Source organism: Physcomitrium patens, chromosome 6, assembly GCF_059467195.1.
Source record: "Physcomitrium patens ecotype Gransden chromosome 6, ASM5946719v1, whole genome shotgun sequence".
Taxonomy (NCBI): domain Eukaryota; kingdom Viridiplantae; phylum Streptophyta; class Bryopsida; order Funariales; family Funariaceae; genus Physcomitrium; species Physcomitrium patens.
Genome location: NC_143415.1, coordinates 13,332,280 through 13,352,928, shown reverse-complemented (window position 1 = coordinate 13,352,928; position 20,649 = coordinate 13,332,280). Strand labels below are relative to the sequence as shown.

Here is a 20,649-nt window from a genome sequence, read left to right as displayed (position 1 = left end):
CCCAAGTCCTCTTGTTTGACGAACTGGGTTCGGTGTTGAAACAGTGAGAGCCTCGCAGCACTGTGTGTATTCAGCCTAATTGTCGTCGTTTCAGTGGAGGATTAGAGTGATCAGCAAGCAGTGGGGGAAATGATGGAGCGTGCGTTGATTAGCTTGATCGAACCCACTCGCAATGATAGAGAAGCGTTTCCGAGGACAATGATAAGTCACTGAAAAGATGGAGCCAATAATGGATTTGTTCATCATGTTCGCCATCTGTATGATGAGGTAATAAACATGGCAGAAACTTCGTCGTCACTTGTTGATTACCAAAAGTCATCTCCTCCATGCTTCTGAAAACTGTAGTTAAAGTAACCCATGTGAGGAACTGTTCGTAAACTAACGATCCCATCGATTTAACTTTCATACTGGTAAAGAAAAATCGAACACCCGGAACAGATCATGCGATGGTTGGGGAAGAAGCGGACTCACACAACGGGCGATGCGAGGGGGGCACCAAACAATCGACGGCGGCGATCAGGCACGGTCCATCGGGACGAAACGTTGACAAACGCTGCAGATGCATCACACCAATGTTGTGAGGGCTCTTCCACCAGCCTGGACCATCACCCAGTTCTCCCGCTTGTCAAGTCCCACCCCGTCCACTCCTTCGTGTGAAGAAGTAGCCGTTAGAAACCCCCTTTGAGATCATGGCGTCAGCCCCTTCGCAACCAAATATTTCCAGCCGCCGCTGCTGCTACAGCAGGTGGGTCTGTACCCAAGCAGGTATCAATCAGCAGACTTCTCACCACCTCCATCGTTGTTGCTGCTGCTGCTGCAGTGCTACGAGAGCAGAGCATGCCTTGATCTCGATCACGATCTCCATCTCCATCGCTCCGAGTCTCTGCCCAGTCGCTGTAACTTTCAAGGTTGGTCTCTCATCCACATCAATCAGCCTGGCTCCACAGCTTGGCGCAGTACGCTCGTGTACATGGTGTACCTCGTACGTTGCAATTGTCTGATTAGTCCCACACAGTCGCTCACACTCACTCTCATGGAGTCTCATCAGCCTGGCTTGCTTCATGATCGCCATCACCGTCTTCCTCATTTCCACACCGTGTTTGTTCTCACTGGGTCTTGGTTACATGAACTGGAGTGAGGCTGTGCAGCCAGTTGAGTGATTCTTCTTCCCAGTTGATGTGTTTTGACTTTTGTTTTGTTTTTTTTTGTTTGCGATTGTAATGTTGGTTTCAGTTTGATGAGCTGATTGATGAGTTGAGTTGAGTGGAAGTGGGAGTAGAGGGTGCATGTGGGTTTAGTATCAGATTGCACTTCTGATTGTGTAGTCGTTGCAAGGTCCATGTTGACCGATTCGTGGATTTTGGTTTATCGTTTACACATCGTTTCTTTTCCATATTGTTTTTGTGTAGATTTTGTTATTTGTGTTGTTTTCCCAAAAAGAAAAGAAAAGAAAAAATAAATAATGATTTGGGTGATTTCAGATCTGGATGACCAAGAACATTGAGCCTGTGAAAACAGGATCATTTGTTTTGTTTTTTGAGAGAAGAAAATGCGAAGTGGTTGTCAGAGTCACTCAGACATCCTACTCAAGACAAGATGGTTCTTGGACACATATGCTTTTTTATTATCCCTTCTTATCCTTATTCTTATTACTTGATTTTTTCTTATTTACATTCTTTTTTGAGGTGCAAAATCCAATCATATTATTCCTTCTTTATACCAAAATTTTCATAGAATTAGGACTACTTTACATTAAAAGTTGAGCTCAACCAAAGTTGAAGCCTTCAAAAATAAATTTTAAATTCTTAAAAGAATATATATATATATATATATATACATGGCTCCAAATTTGATGTTTGACTTGCAAAATAAATGGTACCTTTCCTTGACCTTGGGAGTATGTTGGACTTAGTCATTGGTGTATTATTTAGAAACATATAAGAAAATAAATAAATAAATTATAAAATATATTTAAACATATAATTATTAAAAAATTGGATTCAGATTTTGTGTCATACCTTTATAAATTTCAAATCAATGTCTACTCCTGAGATGAAGTGCCCATAAGGTTTCAGCATCGAGGTCAAATTTGAAAGAATGTTTGACATTGTCAAACATTGAAGTTGAACATGAATAACACCCTTAGTGAGAAGAAATTGGAGCTCAAGAGCATTCAAACGGTCTCTATCATTCCAAAATGTAAGCTATTATTTACCCTAATTTTACTACTTTTACATTGAATTGAGTGCACCGATTTTAAGTGATTTTTCATGCACAGGGATGAATATGGAAGAGGTTGGGGATAAATATACTTTGGGAAAATGTACGTCAAGAAACACAACCTGTCTTTTTAATCGAATAGAACTTGGGTAAGTAGTTGATTATAGGTTTTATATTTAATAAATTCTACATTCCTAAAATTATTCATATTTTTAAAATTTTGGTAAGATTATGCATTGTTAATTATACCAAATTTGAGATTTGTTAGAAGTTGAGTCCAAATATGTAAGTTCATTCAAATATTAGGAATGTCACAATATTTATCTACTTTAAGTTTAATATTTTTCTGTGATTATAAATTTTGATTAATCCTACTCATGAAAACCATGTTCTTTTTTGTCTAAATCATCTATTTCCATTTTTGATATACTAGGCAATGAAAGTTATTCTATTTTTATCAAAAGTGAATGCAAGAATAATCACATGTGTGGGGATAATAAAAATGGATGTTAAGGCTTGTAATAATAAAGTTCAAACCTCACTTTACAAACGAAAAATTAATTTTCTATCTGTTCCATTTTGGTGGGATTTATTTATTTTGTGTAAAGTTTAAACTAAAATAGAATCCATCTTAAATGAGACATGAGTTCCTACAATATGCTTCCACTAGAGAAAAAAGATTCCAAAAGATTACTATGAGTTTCATAATTACCTAAATTAATTTCCAATAATACACTACTTTATCACATTTTTGTGTCAGCTAATAGCTTAAAGAATTGAAATTATATATATATATATATATATATACATATACACACATGATATGTACATGAAACTACAGAGTTGAAAATGACTGCGAAAGAAAAAGAAAAAGAAACAGGAAAAATATCATCAGTGGTTTTTAGATTGCTCAAATAAGTGAGAAAGAAAAACTAGTTTTTTTACATTATTAATAAATAGAGAAAACACGCATGAATTGATTGGGGAAATCTCTAAATATTATTGGAAATAAACGGATTTGTTTCCAGGAGTAAAGTTTGATTTAAAAACCAAAGGGAAATAAATAAATAAATAAATAAATCTTTTGTAATTTTTACATGAGCATACACATGTCTACTTTTTCACTTTTTACATAGTTAACAGATCAGTTTTTGCAATGGATGATGCAAACAAAAGACTCAAAAGAATATAATCAAAAGATTAATGAAGAATCTATTTCTCATTTAAGTAACTCTTTTTTGTTTTAAAGACAAAGATGCAAATCTATCACTTATTAATTCTGATTTAATCTAAGTGGATATTTTATAATTTTAGTTATTATAAAATAATTATTTATAATTATTTATAAAAAAATTGAAAATATTGTTGTACCATTTAACTAAATTTTCTATTGTGAGATATCACGTGATTTTCTATTCTAACTAATATCGTTTGAAATTATTTATTATAAAAATGGTTGATCACTATAAATAGTTAGTTTATAGTACATTTTTTTAATCTCACGCATTATTAAGTTATAATAACCATAAATCATACAAGTATTTTAAATATCAAATATCAAATATCAAATGTAAAATAGAAAATATAATATTCTTGTAAATGTAAAACAGAAAAAAGAAAAAGAAAACACACACACACACACACACACACACTAACTAACTAACTAAAACTAAAATTTAGATTTGAAGTAGATGATTTTTGGTGGAGTTGTGTATTTGAACAAGAAATTTGAACAATCCACTAATTCTTATGTTTGTAGGTGAAATTTTCTCAAGGAATTTTATGGATTCCAACACCATATTAAGAAAAAGAAACAAATAAATCAAATGGTGGACATCATTGGAGAGTGGACAAAAAGAAGGAAACACAAATGGGGCCATCTAAGCTGTAGAGGAGTGTGAACATTTACTTTATTGAACTTCCAAAACTCAAAAGGATCCTTTCTTTTTTCCAAACTTAATTTCTTTTCCTTTTTTATATACTTTTTCATGAGAACCTTTCTACTTCTTTTTCCTTTTCTTTTCAACAATGAAATAAGAAAAAGAAAGATATAAAATTAATTGGCAAATCCCATAAGAATTAGAGGCCACAATCCTTCCTTATTATGTGCCTATCCTACCTGCCTTTCCTACCTACCTACCGACCTACCGACCTACCTGCCAATCAATGGGTGCCCTAAAAGGTGCCTCTCTCTATCCATTGTCCTTGCGAATATGAGGGTTAGTGAGTGAGTGAGAGAGAGAGAGAGAGAGAGAGAGAGAGTGTGTGTGTGTGTAACTGGAGAATATGGTGCAATATGTGAAGCTCAACTTAGTTAAAATCCTTTCCCAAGATGCTTCAATATTTCAATATGGAAGCTACTCAAATGTTGGAGAGTGTAGACTAGCCCATACAAATGAAGATGGTTCTTTTTAAAGGTAATGCCCTTTTTTGCTTTTAAGTCATAAAAGAGGAGTCTTGAAAGCGTATCAACATTACTTTGAATATCCTTTTAGGTTCTATTGTAAAAGGTTATCTCCACTTGTATTTGATTCTCATCATTGTTTTCAATAATAATATTAATCATAATCATAATAATAGTCTTGAAATTGTTGTTGTTGTTGTTACAAGTCAAAGTGAGGGAACATTATAACGAAAAGTTGATAATGCAATGGTCTTCCTATCATTGGAAAGTCATTACATGCTTATTTTAGGTGTACTACTTTTCTTACCTCATTGTCACACACCCCATTTATTTTATCCACAAATTATTATTTATATCCCCTCTCTCTTTCTCACTGTTGATGAAAACCATTCAAGTCCATGGAAGTATGTTATCCTGGACACTCTCTCATACCAACAACACCCACATACACCAAAACACCCCAACTTGGCCTCAAAAGAATCTTAAACAATGGACTCATCTGATACCCAAGAATGGGTGCATTTTCAGCACCCACAAGTCCAACATCCACAAATAAATTAAGGCTTCCAATACTGATAAGACACACCATCATGGGACTCTGTGTTGGCACCCACAGAGCCCCTTTTTTGGGAACCATCAACATAATTTCCCACACAATTCTCTGCACTTTGCTGAATACAATTCTCAAGAAATATATATATATATATATATATATATATAAATGAAAATTTTAATTAAGAGTCAAAAGACTGGCTGCATTCTAAACCAGACAAATTGATCACACCCACATTTCTCACACATGAATAATTCCACCAATTCATGGCTGCCCAATGACATGGGCTCACAATGAACAGTCCCAGTTGTTGCCATGACTAGACTTGGCTTGGCTTGGCTTGATTAGAAGGCTATGGTAGTGTGAGACCCAGTCTCACACTGGCTATGACTCTGCTTTGTGTCAGCCCTATGCTTGCTTGAGGCTTGGTTTGTTTGTTTGTTTGTTTGCATGTTTGAATGTTTGTTTGTTTGCATGTTTGAATGTTTGTTTGTTTGCATGTTTGAATGTTTGTTTGTTTGCATGTTTGAATGTTTGTTTGTTACTTGGTTGAAGAGTTTATTTTAATGGAAAATGAGAAAATCTCGGAGAAGGGATGAGACAGGAGGAAACTGTCTTCAAAAGGATGTTGGGAAACTGCAGCGTTGTAACAACTGGTTGGGAGCTGATACTCTCTTTCAAATGAAGGGTGACAAGGCTGTGAAACCGATAGGAAGAGAATGAATAAATGAATGAATATATGTATATATGGATAATATGCAACTGGGTATTAGATGCTGGAAAAGAGTACTGTTCCCAGTTGAGATCGTTGGAGGTCTCTGTGTTGGAAGCCTGTGTTGCGCTTGATTCAAAGGAAACAAATGCTGCAGAGCACAATAAGGAGGGAGCTGGAAATGCTTTGGTGACAAGGGTTTTGTTGATGGATGCTGTGCGGCGTTGCAGGGTACTTTACTTTACTGTGTGACCGGGATAGCGATGCCAACTACAGCCAGCATATCGTGAACTGGGAAGGGCTTTTATGGTGGAAGTCTGAGTGATGTTGCAAATGGGTGTTTGATAATAATCAATGAGCGATCCGTCTCTGTCTGCGCTTGTGCACATTTGATGTGCAACGAGTTTGCAGTGTTGTCTCTTTCTCAGCTTGTGGGGAGGGAGATGAGAGCGCATAATCCAACCACAACTTTAACTCAGCTAAACATGGTCTGGTTAAAAGTGAGAGGCGTTTGATGAGGGTTGTGCGGGTACTCATGAATGTAAGTCAATTCTGGTACTGGAAACAGGCTTGAAGCTCATAAGGTAGCTGCAGCACCATCATAGCCTTTGTCGTTCATGATTTATATGCCGGTGAGGGGAATGGTAACTCAGCGGAGGTGGGTTACTTGAAGCTACAACAAGCAGGCAGGCACAGACCTTACTGTTAATGATGTGAAAGGGCGAAAATAGAAACCTCATCAATTAGGTCATGCGGTTTGGTGTGAGTTCAAAAACTTCTTTGCTGCGAAAAGGTTGCGGCAATAACCTGTCCTCTGAATGAAAGTGAAAAACCCATCTCATCAACTCCCTCTCAACACCTAGCAACCTTTTTGGGTTTTTTTAAAAAAAAATAAGCAAAGACAGAAAGCAATATTGGACAAGCCTGCAGCCTTGATGTAGTACCCTACAATACTGAGGATCAAATTTGATTGTCACATAACCATGATCGGTACCAGGAGCCAAACATCAACCACTGAATCAGATTCCACTTTTTCTCCCTTGTTTCTGGTCTCAGGATGAAAGCATTTGCTGGTGCATCAGCTGGTTGTTGTGGGTGGACATGTGATTCAAATGTGACATTCCAATCAAATATATGCATTATTTCTTGGAGACTGTCGCTGATGACCCTTCTGTGATGGACTTGGCTTGGATGTGGACCATTGAAGCCATTCCTTGGTGGAGTGTTCTCTGATTTCTGAAGCATGAAACTGCTTTGAATCAATAAGATTGATCTCGACATTATGCTTTAGTCCTCACACAGAAATTTGAACTTTTACGGCCAGCAACCGAATTGTTGATGCACTGAAAATTTGGGCTATTTCAAACTCCAGAAAAGACATCTTACACTTCTGGATAGGCAGTCTAACTCGTTAGCTACCGAGGGGGTTTAGGGTAGATAACTAAGCCGGAAGATGGCTTGTCAAAACATTGTTAATAACAACCGTAAGCTCCGCAACGATCACAACTGCAGTTAGCGCTGGCGTGCAATCGTTCCAGCTTTAGTTATCACCAGGTGATTGCCAAAATTAGCGATACAACTACGTGGATAAATCTTAAGAAACTGTTGACTCTCACAAAACATGTATAGCCATTTTTTAATCAGAAGCCTTACTCTGCTAATATCCTGTGCAAAATAGTCCCTACGGTGGCACAAACACAGTTCGTATCCAAGCTCCAACAGCACTGTAGCTCCCCTTCCTTTTCGATGCAAATGAACGCATGCGGATTGGCTTTAACAGAGCTAGGTACTCGGAATTTTGGACTGAAAACCAAAAGCAAACAAATAAGAGTATGGTGTATGATTTTGATCTGATGCTTGGAAGAAGCCAAAGGAATGGGTGCCAGTTGCCAAACTTGCTAGTCGTGTTAGATCGGTTCTTACCCTGCTCATGATCCCCACCGCATCAACTCGGTAAGTGTAAAAGTTGAACCACTGTTCAAAAGCTGCAACTGTTGATGAAATGAAAGACTCAGTCCAATCACCAATGCCATATCTACTACGAACGAATTGAGCAACTCTTATGCACGTGTTAAAGCTGCTGATCCACGATTAATCAGCATTCAAGTCAACAGTGGATTAGTAATGGACAAGGTAAATTGCACAGACAGTCGATGTGAATTGGTGTGATGATACCTCGACTTTGGCCTCATTTTGACACTTACGCACAGCGAGAATCCCATCACGTACAATGCACTCACGATTGAAATACCAAGGAATGTAACAATCATAAATTATAAAAACTATTTTTAAAAAAATACTTGCATTCATATAACTCACTTCATTAAAAGTGACAAAATAGCTCTGGAAAGAGAGGCAAGAAAGACAAGGGAGCAAAGAAAATTGTAGTTGAAAAACGCAGAAGTAGAGATACGATCGTCTACAAAAGGGCAGTAATGATGCATCTTAACTACGTAACACTGGGAGCTGCAACAGGAGTGAGCATTTGGCAGCTTCATTTTCCTGCAACACAAAATACCTATACCCTTCCAACGATTGCCTTTCAATTCATATTTGCCCCACTGTTCTTACAAATGGTCCGGCTGATGCGAACACCGGCATGCAGTAGTTTAACACAATGTTAAATGACAGAGAAGCCACCATTGTTGAATTTAAAGCACATAGAACCACACTGTTGCTATTGAGGAGAGTACTGGTAATGTGGCACAAACCCCTCCACTCACAACCACAGGAAATATCATCACTATAATTGAAAACTCAACATATCGTGATTCAACTGAATTAGATGCCCCGCAAAATGCTATCATCCTACTTGTTTATGGACTCGTTAGAAGAACGTTTCACATGCTTGAATTGAGAAACAAATCGGCCGTGATTGCAGCAACGCCCAGGCACATCGATTGAAATTGAGCCTCATTTTAACGATGGATAGAAAGATTATAAGCTGTAAGAACTAACGATCCATCCACGGTGAAGGTAGTTAGGTTTTATGCAACACACCCGTTTACGAAATACACAAGCAGGGTTCAAGCGTTAAAACTACTCACACACGATGAAGAAGGTCACCAAAAAGATAAACCCCACAACCACTCAATCTCACCGTCTGCACCACGAGGAGATCGGTTGCATCGGAGACTTATCCACATTCATTGCTCCACGCCATTCACATTAGGGGAGCGCCATGCGTAGTCCACAGCCTCAATATGCGTTTTCTAACTGCCACCTGCTTACCATTTCATACCCTCCACATCTGAACCTGGAAAGACCTACCCCTACATCGTTGCCACACACTATTGAACCCATAATGACGAAAGCCTCCGATCTGCATTTTGATGCAAGAATGCGTCACAATCCACCACCTCTTCGCACAAATCATACTTACAATTGCGCCGACCCATTTATCACCACAAGTGAAAGAGGAAACACACTCTCCATGGGAAGCTTCGTGAGAACATAGTTTTCGTGAAGCATGTAATCTCATAAACCCACTGAGTTCCCTCACCACCATCAGCATAACGTAACCACCAGACTTAACAGCATTCACTTGTGAAGAGACATATAATCTGCGGACAGAAACATCCGATTAAAATTGAGTCAAGTTCTCATTATTTTCCGTAATTTCGTAGAATGAAGTGGCTCACTCCACAAAGCTTCAGCTTCAATGATTAATACATGGTTACGACTAAAAACATTTCACAAAATTTCTCTAATAATCAATGTCCATCGTACAACAGTCCTAAGTTAATCACTCATAGTCATCACTGTTAACTTAGAACACTCTTGGACATTATTCCCCACAGGAATTTTAAATTGAAAGAACACAGCACGACATATGTCATGCCAAGCATGTCATTAACTTTTCTTAAAACGAGTGTTGTGCATTCTGACATCCTATTGACTTTGACAGGTTCGATCTTAATCAATGCTCTTAAGGAACGGCGAGTATGGAACTGTGACGATCATCCCATTGGTATTGCAAGAGCAACTGTCCACATTAGCAATGAAACCTCTCTGAATTACCAAGAGCCATAGGCTATATTCTATAGCCACATTTCACGATTCTCTTCAGTGTACACCATTATGTAATACAGAATAAGCTCCATCATGACCAGGCGACAAACGCATAGACATCTTCCACATTAAGTACTGATTCCCGAAAAAGCTCTAAATCTCATTCTAAATCTAAACTATCCAACTCGGAAATTCTCTGAAACACCCATCCTTAAGCAACAAAAGCTACAAACTCCAATTAACAAGAACTACTGAACTGCGAATTCTCTGCATGTTCAATTCCACTGCATCAGACTGTAATCAACTGTGGAGAAAAGATCACTTCAACGACTGAACCATGTCTTGCTCTGCTTCCATTTGTCGAAGCTCCATCCTTACGTGTCATCCAAGGATGTCTTATGAATCCTGGACTCCAACTCATCCAACTCATCCAGGTCCAATTCATCGTCGTCGTCTATAAATAAACTCTCGTCCTGCTCACTGATACCTGCTCTGTCCAAAACTGATTTCTGTTGAACCTGTCATATTGCAACTTATTGTTAGGGTCAGCTCTGATGATGATATGCTGCAATAATTCCACATCATATCCCAAGACGATGTCTCCAGAACACCTCAGTCCACTGCACTTTTCAACAGCTCTCGAGGATGATCGCTGCAAAAAAAATCTAAAAACAAAATTTAAATCTAACCGCTAGGGATCAATCACAAGAATGGAAATGTATACATTACCTGCTGAGAGGATCCTGAACCCTCCGCAGCATCGGGCTCTTCTTCCCGAGTGTAAGAGTCAAACGCTTCCGCGTCATCCACAAACAAGCTGGCATCAGCAAGGAAGAGCTCTCGTCCACTGTTAAACACACATCATCCATTAGGTTAGCCAAATCTAATCAGAGGGCTACGCTTTTAAAACCTTCCGACCTTTCTTCAATAACAAAAAATAAACTAGCCAAATGACAATCCTCACAAATGTGAGGAAACAGCTCAAGGAAATTGTGTTCCATTGATGAAAGGACATGCCTCATTCTATCGGTTCTGGCCCTCTCTGCTCTCTTGGAAGCTAATTCAACTTCACGTGCTTCGGATTTCTTTCTTTTCCATTCTGCAAATGCCTCTCCCGTCATAGGGGTGCTGGTTTTGGTCATACGCCTCTGCATCAACGGAGACAAATTGTCATTTAAGTAATCTGTTGGATACCCCCATTTGGAATTTAATGGTTACACCAAGACTCCTTGAACAGAAACAAATAGTGAGCTAATATACCGACACCGTGCAATGAGCTCGCCATTCTTAAAGCTCTGTACAATACCTGATTCTCAATCTCTTCTTCAATCGACAATTTTTCACCCTCTTCTTCAAGCAATGCCTTCATTTGTGACTTAAGGACATAACCGGGGGGCAAAGCATGTCGGTAATGACAATCCTTCCCACCGTTAGGGCACGTCCAAAACCATCCGTATTGTTTCTTTTCTACAGCATCCAAGAAATGTTTGCACACCTGCACAGAGTTCATGATAAATGTTATGAAGCCACCTGTACACTACGAAAATGAATGCCAACTGGACACAGTTCTGCAATAAAAGACTCTCGAAATTGGATGAAACTCACAAAATTTGTTTAGCTCTCTCTGCACAAGAATATAAGCGCTACCCCTAATATAGGTCAACCGCAACACCCGCAAAAAAGATGGTGCAATCATATCTATTGGCACATATGCACAGTTATCTACATGTCTTCTGATAACAATTTCACCTACACCCTTGCATCATGGAACTCGGCTAGACTCAAGATGCTAGAAGTACTTACAATTTCCGTAGGTTTATTGTGAACGAACTCATTTCCTTTCGCTGCTACCACTTTCTCAAGAGTCTCCTGATCCCATTCATCCATGGTCTCTGCATGATTGCAAGAAACTAGTGAGCAAACAAGCGACGGCCACATTCAATACGGTATTGCAGCAATTATACATCACATCAACCATATCAAGTGGATTCGAGAAGCTCACCTGAATCACGCTGATCGCTGTAAATATCAATCTTCTCTCCTTTCCTTTCAACACTGAGATCGTGCGAGAACTTGCACTTGAATCCCTTGGCACATTGCCCGTGGCGAAAAAACTCACAAACGATTGATTTGGGATCAACACCTGTCACGTGTTACAACCATCCCTCTAGTCAGCCTTCGGAATATTCGAAGCTTGCGCAGAGTCTACGGATCAAGTTCAATCAGATATAGCCGGAAGTGCAAGCTGAAGCGGCTGGAGCAAATAAAACGGGGTGTACTGCAAAAGTGCGCATACCAACAGGAACCTTAGGCTGACTAATAGCCACTTTGAACAATTCATTTAACTCCTTATCCCTCGCAGCTTCTTCTTCCTTCTTCTTCTGCATGCATACAACACCGAGTGACTACAAAAAGTGCCAAGAATCCCGAATCCTTGAAATAGACTGAAACCGTGATTTCATGACTAGCTGCGTTGAAGCCACAGCAAGTCGAATTGAAATACCATCCACCAAATCAACAGAAAACAGCGAAACAAACAAAATTAGGTCAAATGACCATCAGCAGCCCAAACAGCGAACAGCAGGAGCATGACTTCATTGCCTCCCATTTCTAGCAACCTAATGAATCATAACAAGCTACGCAGCGCATCCCACAACCACAATTCAACTCCAATCGAGTGAATCCAAACCTTGGCCGCGGCCTTGGGATCATCAACTCCACGCTTGGGTCCGGCATTCTGGACAGACTGGTGTAAGCTCTGCACGTACTTCTGCACGTTCTTGCTCTTGTTTTTATTCTTCAATCCGAAGGTCTTGTCCTCCACGAGCTTCTGCTTCTTCGCAAGGTCAGCTTTCGACTTCTCCTTGCCGCCCCCCTTGGGAGCTGCCTTGGGAGGCATGACGACCCCCTTAATCTATAAACCACTTCCACTTCGAATCCGCAAAGGCTATCTACACCCTCTGAAGGTACAAATTCCTAAGCTACTCCCCCCGACTAGCCAATGAAGTCCCCCCACCCCCGCAACGCCCAGCTTCTAAGCTGGATGAGCAGCAACAACAGCAGCACCAACGAGCACCAGAGCTTGGAAATTAGGGCAGATGATCCCGCGATGTTAGGGCTCCATAATTCCGCGAGGTTAGATCCCTTTGGTTCTTCGGGTTTAGAGCACATTGATTCCACGGTCTTATGCATCTTTGATTCCACGGTCTTATGCATCCTTGATTCCACGGTCTTATGCATCTTTGATTCCACGGTCTTTGCATCTTTGATTCCACGGTCTTATGTATCCTTGATTCCACGGTCTTATGTATCCTTGATTCCACGGTCTTATGTATCCTTGATTCCACGGTCTTATGTATCCTTGATTCCATGGTCTTATGCATCTTTGATTCCACGGTCTTATGTATCCTTGATTCCACGGTTTTATGCATCTTTGATTCCACGGTCTTATGTATCCTTGATTCCACGGTCTTGTGTATCCTTGATTCCACGGTCTTATGTATCCTTGATTCCACGGTCTTATGTAACTTTGATTCCACGATCTTAAAGTTCTTTGATTCCGCGGACTTGGATGCTGAATCTACCTCGGAAATAACGGAAAAAGACCATTCCCTAAGACCGTCTCAACCATGACCCCTTGGCATTGAAGAGTTCCGTTTAAATTATGAAAATTCACTAAATAAATAAATAAAAAAAACATAATAATGTGAATAAAATAGGCCTAAAGTTTGAAAGTTGCAAGCATTAAGAGAAAATTGTAAAAAGATTTAGAGTTTCCCTTCACATATTTTGAAAATCTTTAGTGTTACAAAAACTTCAATTAATATAATTATTTCTAAAATGAAATAGTGTTAATTTGTTTTGCTAATTACACCTTACCTATATAGTTTTTAGGAAGTCATTGTAATTTTAGAATGATGATTGGAAAAAAGTAATTGCAATGCCATTAACATCTGATAAAAAGTTTATATCAAATAACATATACAATGCCATGTATTGTTTTTTACTTTTTACTTTATTTTTTGTATAATTCCGTATCAAACAAGGTCTATTGAATTTTTTGCATTGATATGTTAGTTATTTGAACATTAAAACTATGAATGTACATCATAACTTGGCAAGAGCTACAAAATTATGCAAACCTCAAACCAATGGGTCCTCTCCAACATCTCAAACTGTTGTCATATGCAATCAACAAGATTTTATCATAAGCAAGCAACAACATGTTTACGGAAAATATCTAAGAAACACTATTGACAATAAAAATAAATTTTATACATCTATTTCATATAGCATAACCAAAATCTTACTGCACCTTTTATCATAGCTTCAAATTACAGTTAAACCCGTATTTTTACATCTGTTGTTCTAAAAGTAGTTGAATTAAATATCATATTTACTGCACTATAATTAAGGACTATTTCATAGCGTCCTGATTTTTTTTTTTTTTCTTGAATTTGAAGTGCATTATTCACAGCTTTCCTTGTGTGGGGAGAGATGGATTTTGGAGGTGCCGCAAAAATTCAGGACGCTATGAATTTTGGAGGTGTCACGTGATGATGTATCACGGGCGTCCGCGCTACAGTTTTAGGGTTAGGGATTGTGTGGTGCACAGGCCGATGCAGCAGAATTGAAAATCTCAGAGAAGGAAGAATCAGCCTCGAATTCACTAGACACATAGATAAGGAAAAGCATTCACTTCAAACATGTAGTGCGGGATGCTGATGAAATGACCCACCTGATATATAATCTTGAAAACCTTCAATCCACTCGCATGAATTGCTGCAATTCACGACAGTGTGGCATTTACGCTTGTCCATAATAATGTTGTGAATCGTCTGAGATGCATGCATTTCTTATTCTGAATTATAATCTTCATCTACTCATGAATACAACGATTGCTCAACTCTTGTCACATGGATTGCGACAACAAGTCATCTTGTGAATAAGAATTGGTCTAGACGACAGCCTTCATTGCTGAGTAACGGAATGCAGAGGGAGAAGAAGGTAATTGTCAAGGTGATTCTGATTCCTCTCGGAGCTCTAGTTTGAATGTGCATTTTGGTTGATGCCTCTGGACCGTCTATTCTGTAGGAGATTGCTAAGGTAGTTCTTTCGTTGCCAGCAATCCCTTCACCTGATGAAATCTATAAGCAGAGCTTATTTCCATGTTTTCAACAAATCTCGATCGCATCAGAAGTGAGCTTGAGAAGAGGAAGACTCCAGGAACAATACTTTCAAGCGACCATGTGTAGCTTGTGACGTTCACTTCGATCAAGAAGTAATCAAGGTACCAGGGAAATTGATACAGTTCAAAATGCTGTAACCTTCTTAATTGCTGCGCAAGCAACACACATGGAATGCTCATGATAAGAAAAATGAAGTCTGCCAGCGGATTTGGAATAGCCGAGTTCACAAATATCTCTTTTCGAGTTCGCCTCCTTTATCCAATCATTGTGATAATGAATATTTGTGGAATATGTAGTGGAACTTAGTTAGAGAAGTTCAGTACTTCTTTGGAATCTAATCTAAAAGTTCGATAAAGAAGCATCCCAATCCTGAAACATTTGGTTTCGTTCAGCTATATTCCATCACGCAGACTCTAATTTCAGTTTCACAACATGTAGATCAAAATCTTTTTAATATGATAACACACAAAAGTAAGCTGCTGATCTCAGACGGATCTGAATAACACAAAAATGCGTGCTTCCAGTATATTTAAGTAACTAAAATGAGACAGATTCAAACTAGAGCTGTAAAAATGTTAGCTGATCTATATAGACCTAGAAACTTTAAAACTTATGCATGAACTTGCTAGTGCTAGCCTCAAAAACTGAAAAGAACTACTGATCAATGATGCATAGGCACAAAATTGAAACAGGTAAAATTTAATATCAGAATAATAACGACTAGCTGCATAACAGCCACAGACTGGAGTGCAACTCATATCTCCTGGGGCTTGATGATGCTTACAGCAGAAAAAAACGGAGTAGCAAGTTGGCTGTACAATCACTTGTGCGTCCTGCGGTAAGACGGAGAACTAACGGTTGTTAGGAAAGGAATAGATCCTTCATTTAGGGTAATAGCTTTTGAAGCCACAGCACTACAGATTCATGTGCTCATCAATAGAGCACTGAAATTACGAAGAGCATAAACAGAACATAAGGCTCACGGACTACCATTTGTATGAAGTATGTCATTTGTTATCACAAAGCATAGCAGGATAGAAACGAAGTTGTGAGAGTAGTTTAATACATCTTATGCAACACTTTGCACAGCTCTCTCGAAAGCAGCTTCACCAGCACTAGCACGCTCCACAAGCACATGGTTTGGATGGGAAATCTTCAACTGACTGGTCACACAAGCAGAAGATGATGAGAGCAAATCCTGAACATTTCTCATATTCTGCTTGAAAAAATCTTCCAAGCAAGGATTGTTGTAAAAATCCGATATACAGAATCCCAATGCACACGAAAAACATAGAAAGAAATCGACGTATGATGGTGAAAAGAGTTCTAGAGCTGTTTGCACACCTCAAGTAACGTGCAGTTGGCTTGCTCAAGTGTAGACTGCAGACTATCAGATTGGCAAGTGTATTAGCATCCTTCGAATCCTGCAGGCAATGGCCCAAAGAATCCAGAGTATTCGGTTAGTATATTTCTTTTACCGCTGCAAATGTGGACTCGTCGATAACTAAGATGGATAGTGTCGGAAACTCCGTTCAATAATATCGTGGCAAGTTGTAGATCTAGGGGAATGAAAGGCATGTGTTCCAACTTACGTAATATATATATATATATATATATATATATTTTTTTTTGAAGTCGAAAACAATGTCATAATACAATGCAGATAAAAGAATGGCAATAAAGAATGCCAAAAAGAAACCCTCATCAAAAGAAGTAACTTTTGTTGAACGATGAATAAAACATAAAGCATTCGTACTTTGTTCAGGGCCTCCAGAAGGCGAGTCTCGGCCTCCTCAAATTGCCCCATGTGCATTTGACAAACCGCACTTCCATTCATCAGCATGACTGTCCACGTAAACTTTTCACCCAGCTCCTGAAAGATATAGTATGCTTCTTGAACCTTGGCACCACCCTACGCAAAAAAAGGCGCAGGTCATAACTTCGTTAAGCACCAACGCTGTGCTTAGCATACGAGTGAAATATTCATTATGATGTAAAACACTGCTGTGCAAGAATATTCTTCAGAGACACAAAGAAGGTCCAAGAAAAATCCTGTTACGATGAAAAATGCAGCAAAAATAAACAAAAAACTGAGGAAATTTACCAATGAGAGGTTGACCCATGCATTCGCTAGCTGTGTAAGGGTATGATCTTCATCAATTTGTTGCATAATTTTCAGCTGTTTCTCTGCATAGTCTGTGCGGTGCATCTTCAAATAGATCTGAATGTTCAGAGCACACCTGCCAAGACAAAACGACACCTGAATTGGGATGAACTAGTTACAAAATCTCTGGCTAATAATTAAAGAGGAATCAAAGTCTACTTTGAAATCGAATCTGATCTAGGTTTGGCATAAATTAGTCAAGTGAAGAGAACAACCGAGCCCTTCAGCCTTAGCTTCCCTCTTAGGACGAGAGAACCGCTCTACAGGAAAATTAGGGTATTAGATAGCTGAGGGGACGATACCGACTGTGGAGAATTGTCCAGGTTGTCGACAATGACATACACGAAACATTTACGATTGAAGGGAATGAATCAGATCTAGAATAGTTCAATCCTGCCGCACGATAATTGTGCACGATTGTGGCGAAAATCAACAGCAGCCCTGAGATTGTATCGAATAACAGCGCAATGACCCCACATCTAGGTACTAGTTGGCTTGGTCACTTACAAATCAAGAGTGCCACCAACGTGTGTATACTTAAGAGCTTCGTTATAGTTTTGCTCGTGAGTGTGAATCATGCCCGCAATGAGCAACAATGTAGGGTTGCTCGCAACAGCCGCATCGGATAACCACTCCGACAAGCCAGACAAAGCCTTGTCCTGGAAATGAAAATTCGTGAGCGGCAGACGGCTGAATGTACATCATACTCGGACTAAGATTCTGATTGCCACAGATAACCAACACTAACAATAAACAACACATGCTCGTCAAGGGCAACTGATGTAAACTGTAAACGTGTCACAAGAAATGTGTTAGTCTGTGTAGAATCCGTTCGATCCACCAAGATCACCTTCTGAGCTCCCCCCGACAGGTACAGTGCAAGAAGTTTTACGGCTTGAAGCGCAGTTGGAGCAGCATCGTTGATTTCATCAATCACCAACTGATTTAACCACCGAAAGCGTCGCTTGTGTCAGTATATAATGCACGTAAATGCTTTAAATAATCTCATCTAAAGTTCAATAGCGGGACACTCACTCTGCAGAGAAAGGGATAATCGAGACGCAAAAAACAGAACTCCCGAGACATCACGAGCGGAGAATGAAGTCCTAAATGTATACGGACCACCATGTGTCTTTGAACATAAAATTGGTATTACGGTGCCTTTGAATCTTGCAGAGCTGGTGAACATCAGCAGATTTCTTGTGGAGATCTCAACAGCGGTTTACTTTGAAATAAAATTGCAGGAATGTGCTTAGTGCAGCAGCGGCACTACAGATGAGTACCAATCAATCTATTTATCCATTTTCAACGACAGCCGAGAAGTAGAATTTCTCGACGATAAAGACTAAACTTTTCAATACAAATCTAGATCGCTGACGCTACGGAGAAAGAGGAGAAAGAATTTTTGAAGTTAAGTGTAAAAGAATCGAAGAAGAGCATGGAGGAAATGTCCTAGAGACATGCGCCACAATCCACAATTTAAAGCATTAGTCTCAATCCCTCATTAACTCAGCCAACTCCTATACCGAGGAAGAAAACGAGAATATATCCGCCGATACCACTAGGCCCTCGAATCACACTCAGACGAAGACCACTTCGCAAGTGATTCTGACAAAAAGCTAACTATTACACTGGCTTCTCCCACTTCCTAGACCATAAAAATACTCCCCGCAATGCTAACAACACGAGCAAGAATCACATCACATCACCGAAACCCTAAACCGCAGCGCGATAGACGGGGAGGAGATGACCTGGTGCTGGCCGAGCGCAATGTACGAGCGGTAGACGAAGCTGTCTTTCTCCACAGCATCAGCATCACTCAAGTTGCGCACGGTGCCTTCGTTGATGGCAGCCTGGAATGCGCCCAGGTAGAAGTTGTTCCGCAGCGGAAACAGCACATCGGGCCCGCTCATCTTGATCACAGCTCCTCCACGCCCCGCCCCCTGACACCCTCCCTGCGCTACGGCGATGGCAACGAGACGAGACGAGACAAGACGAACCCCCTCGATCTGCGTGAGCGATGATCAAGATATTCCTGTCTCTCGCTCGCGCAGTCTAGAGCTCGCTCTCCGTCTCGATCTGTGTCTCTTTTAGGTCACTTGAGGCTAGACTAAGGGAAGGGGAGGGGAGGGGGGATCAAGGCTTGAAAGACTGAGAGCTTAAGAACAGCGCACGAGCATGGTACTTGATCTCCCCAGCTCCACTAACTTTGGTGGGCTTCTTCTTGCCACTCTTAGCCCTCCCTCGCATGTTCAATCACACGCCCTTCCTTCCTACCTTCCTTCCTGGGGCATGGCGCCCACCCCTCCCCTCCAGCTCGGATTCCCGCCAGCCACGTGTACTACTACCTTCTACGTCTACTTTCATATGCGTCCTTCGAGACAAGAAATGCCAGCTTGGCAAGCATGTGCCACGTGTTTCTAATGTCTCTCATGCTCGGAACCTTGTGTTGCTTTTTGTGTCATGGTTCTGTTGGACGTCTGTTGTAACTTCGTATGGTTTGTGGAAAATTTCTGATTTGGTTAGCTTAAATGGTAGTGTTGATGTGATTTAGTATTGGCTCAAGATTGTTTTGTTGGTCATGAGGGATTAGGGTAAGGATTCAACAGTAGTCCCTAAGCTAGACTTGGCCAACTAGATCTTTTAAATAGCACACGTTACAATGAATAATTTTTTAACAATTTGCAATTAACCAAACATAAAACTAAAAAAGATCGTAAAATCATATCTAGTACATAAATTATTTTTAAATATATATATTTTTGTTATATACACATACATGTATATATATATATATATATATAGCATAATATGATTCATTATTATTCACCTTAATTTTTTCTTAAAACATAACCACTTAAAAATATTACAAATTATAAATTCTTAATTTTAATATTTCAAAAAGATATTCTATTGTTTTTTCTCAATAAAAATTAGTTGTGTTTTATCAACTACTTCTATTGGCAAGAAAACAAGTCCCCATTGAAGAAATGGGGACTTTATGCTTAAGAGATAAGGGAAGAGGCTACAACTTTCAAATCCTTTGATTGGTTGAAATTAAGAAGCTTTACTACATTGGCTTTATACTTGGGAAATTTAGTTCAAAGTCCTTGAGAGAAAAAAATGTTTTAGAATGTACTTTTTTTCCTACATGGCACAAATAATGTTGTCTCTTGGAATTTTTGTTGGACTCATCTTAAGAAGTAGTTTTTTTTAGAAGACTTTAAAGAGTTGTGTCAAAAACTACTTAAAAAAAAAAAAAAAAAAAAAAAAAAAAAACCATAAACCAAAAACCAAAATTCGTATACTTCTCATAATTATTAGAAATAAGGTATAAAGTGACAAAATTAGATGTATATCAAAAGAATAACTTGATCCATTTCATGATCTCCTCTC

The 20,649-nt window shown here is 39.3% G+C and overlaps 2 protein-coding genes and 1 long non-coding RNA gene across 3 annotated transcripts; 1 reads left to right on the top strand and 2 right to left on the bottom strand.

Annotated features, from left to right (window-relative positions):
- The first annotated feature begins 238 nt into the window (after positions 1–238).
- On the top strand, positions 239–2,886 carry LOC149989168 (uncharacterized). The gene is made up of 2 exons (XR_016503389.1): positions 239–908; positions 1,482–2,886. It is a non-coding gene; the product is annotated as an uncharacterized LOC149989168 (long non-coding RNA).
- A 6,997-nt stretch (positions 2,887–9,883) lies between these two features.
- On the bottom strand, positions 9,884–12,949 carry LOC112284109 (zinc finger CCCH domain-containing protein 11). Its single transcript, XM_024523678.3, has 8 exons — positions 12,590–12,949; positions 12,197–12,281; positions 11,903–12,043; positions 11,704–11,792; positions 11,207–11,395; positions 10,918–11,048; positions 10,630–10,747; positions 9,884–10,418 (listed from the first exon to the last, which is right to left on the bottom strand). Exons 1-8 carry the CDS (start codon positions 12,797–12,799, stop codon positions 10,275–10,277), a joined length of 1,107 nt encoding a protein of 368 aa, XP_024379446.1. The 5' UTR covers positions 12,800–12,949; the 3' UTR covers positions 9,884–10,274.
- A 2,620-nt stretch (positions 12,950–15,569) lies between these two features.
- Positions 15,570–19,400, bottom strand: LOC112284100 (coatomer subunit epsilon-1). Its single transcript, XM_024523641.3, has 8 exons — positions 19,005–19,400; positions 18,104–18,193; positions 17,761–17,912; positions 17,194–17,329; positions 16,846–17,001; positions 16,434–16,513; positions 16,156–16,252; positions 15,570–15,922 (listed from the first exon to the last, which is right to left on the bottom strand). Exons 1-7 carry the CDS (start codon positions 19,164–19,166, stop codon positions 16,159–16,161), a joined length of 870 nt encoding a protein of 289 aa, XP_024379409.1. The 5' UTR covers positions 19,167–19,400; the 3' UTR covers positions 15,570–15,922; positions 16,156–16,158.
- Positions 19,401–20,649: the final 1,249 nt, after the last annotated feature.

Bases quoted from the DNA above. Each gene is read 5' to 3' on its own strand.
- LOC112284109 (XM_024523678.3), bottom strand. From the start codon at position 12,799: ATGCCTCCCAAGGCAGCTCCCAAGGGGGGCGGCAAGGAGAAGTCGAAA. The intron at 11,049-11,206 runs GTATTGTACAGA...CCGTTGATGCAG, and splicing joins AAGAAGAGATTGAGAATCAG to AGGCGTATGACCAAAACCAG. The intron at 10,419-10,629 runs GTAATGTATACA...GCAATATGACAG, and splicing joins GTTCAGGATCCTCTCAGCAG to GTTCAACAGAAATCAGTTTT.
- LOC112284100 (XM_024523641.3), bottom strand. From the start codon at position 19,166: ATGAGCGGGCCCGATGTGCTGTTTCCGCTGCGGAACAACTTCTACCTG. The intron at 18,194-19,004 runs GTCATCTCCTCC...TGGTTAAATCAG, and splicing joins TTGCGCTCGGCCAGCACCAG to TTGGTGATTGATGAAATCAA. The intron at 16,514-16,845 runs GTACGAATGCTT...CATTGCCTGCAG, and splicing joins TTCTGGAGGCCCTGAACAAA to GATTCGAAGGATGCTAATAC.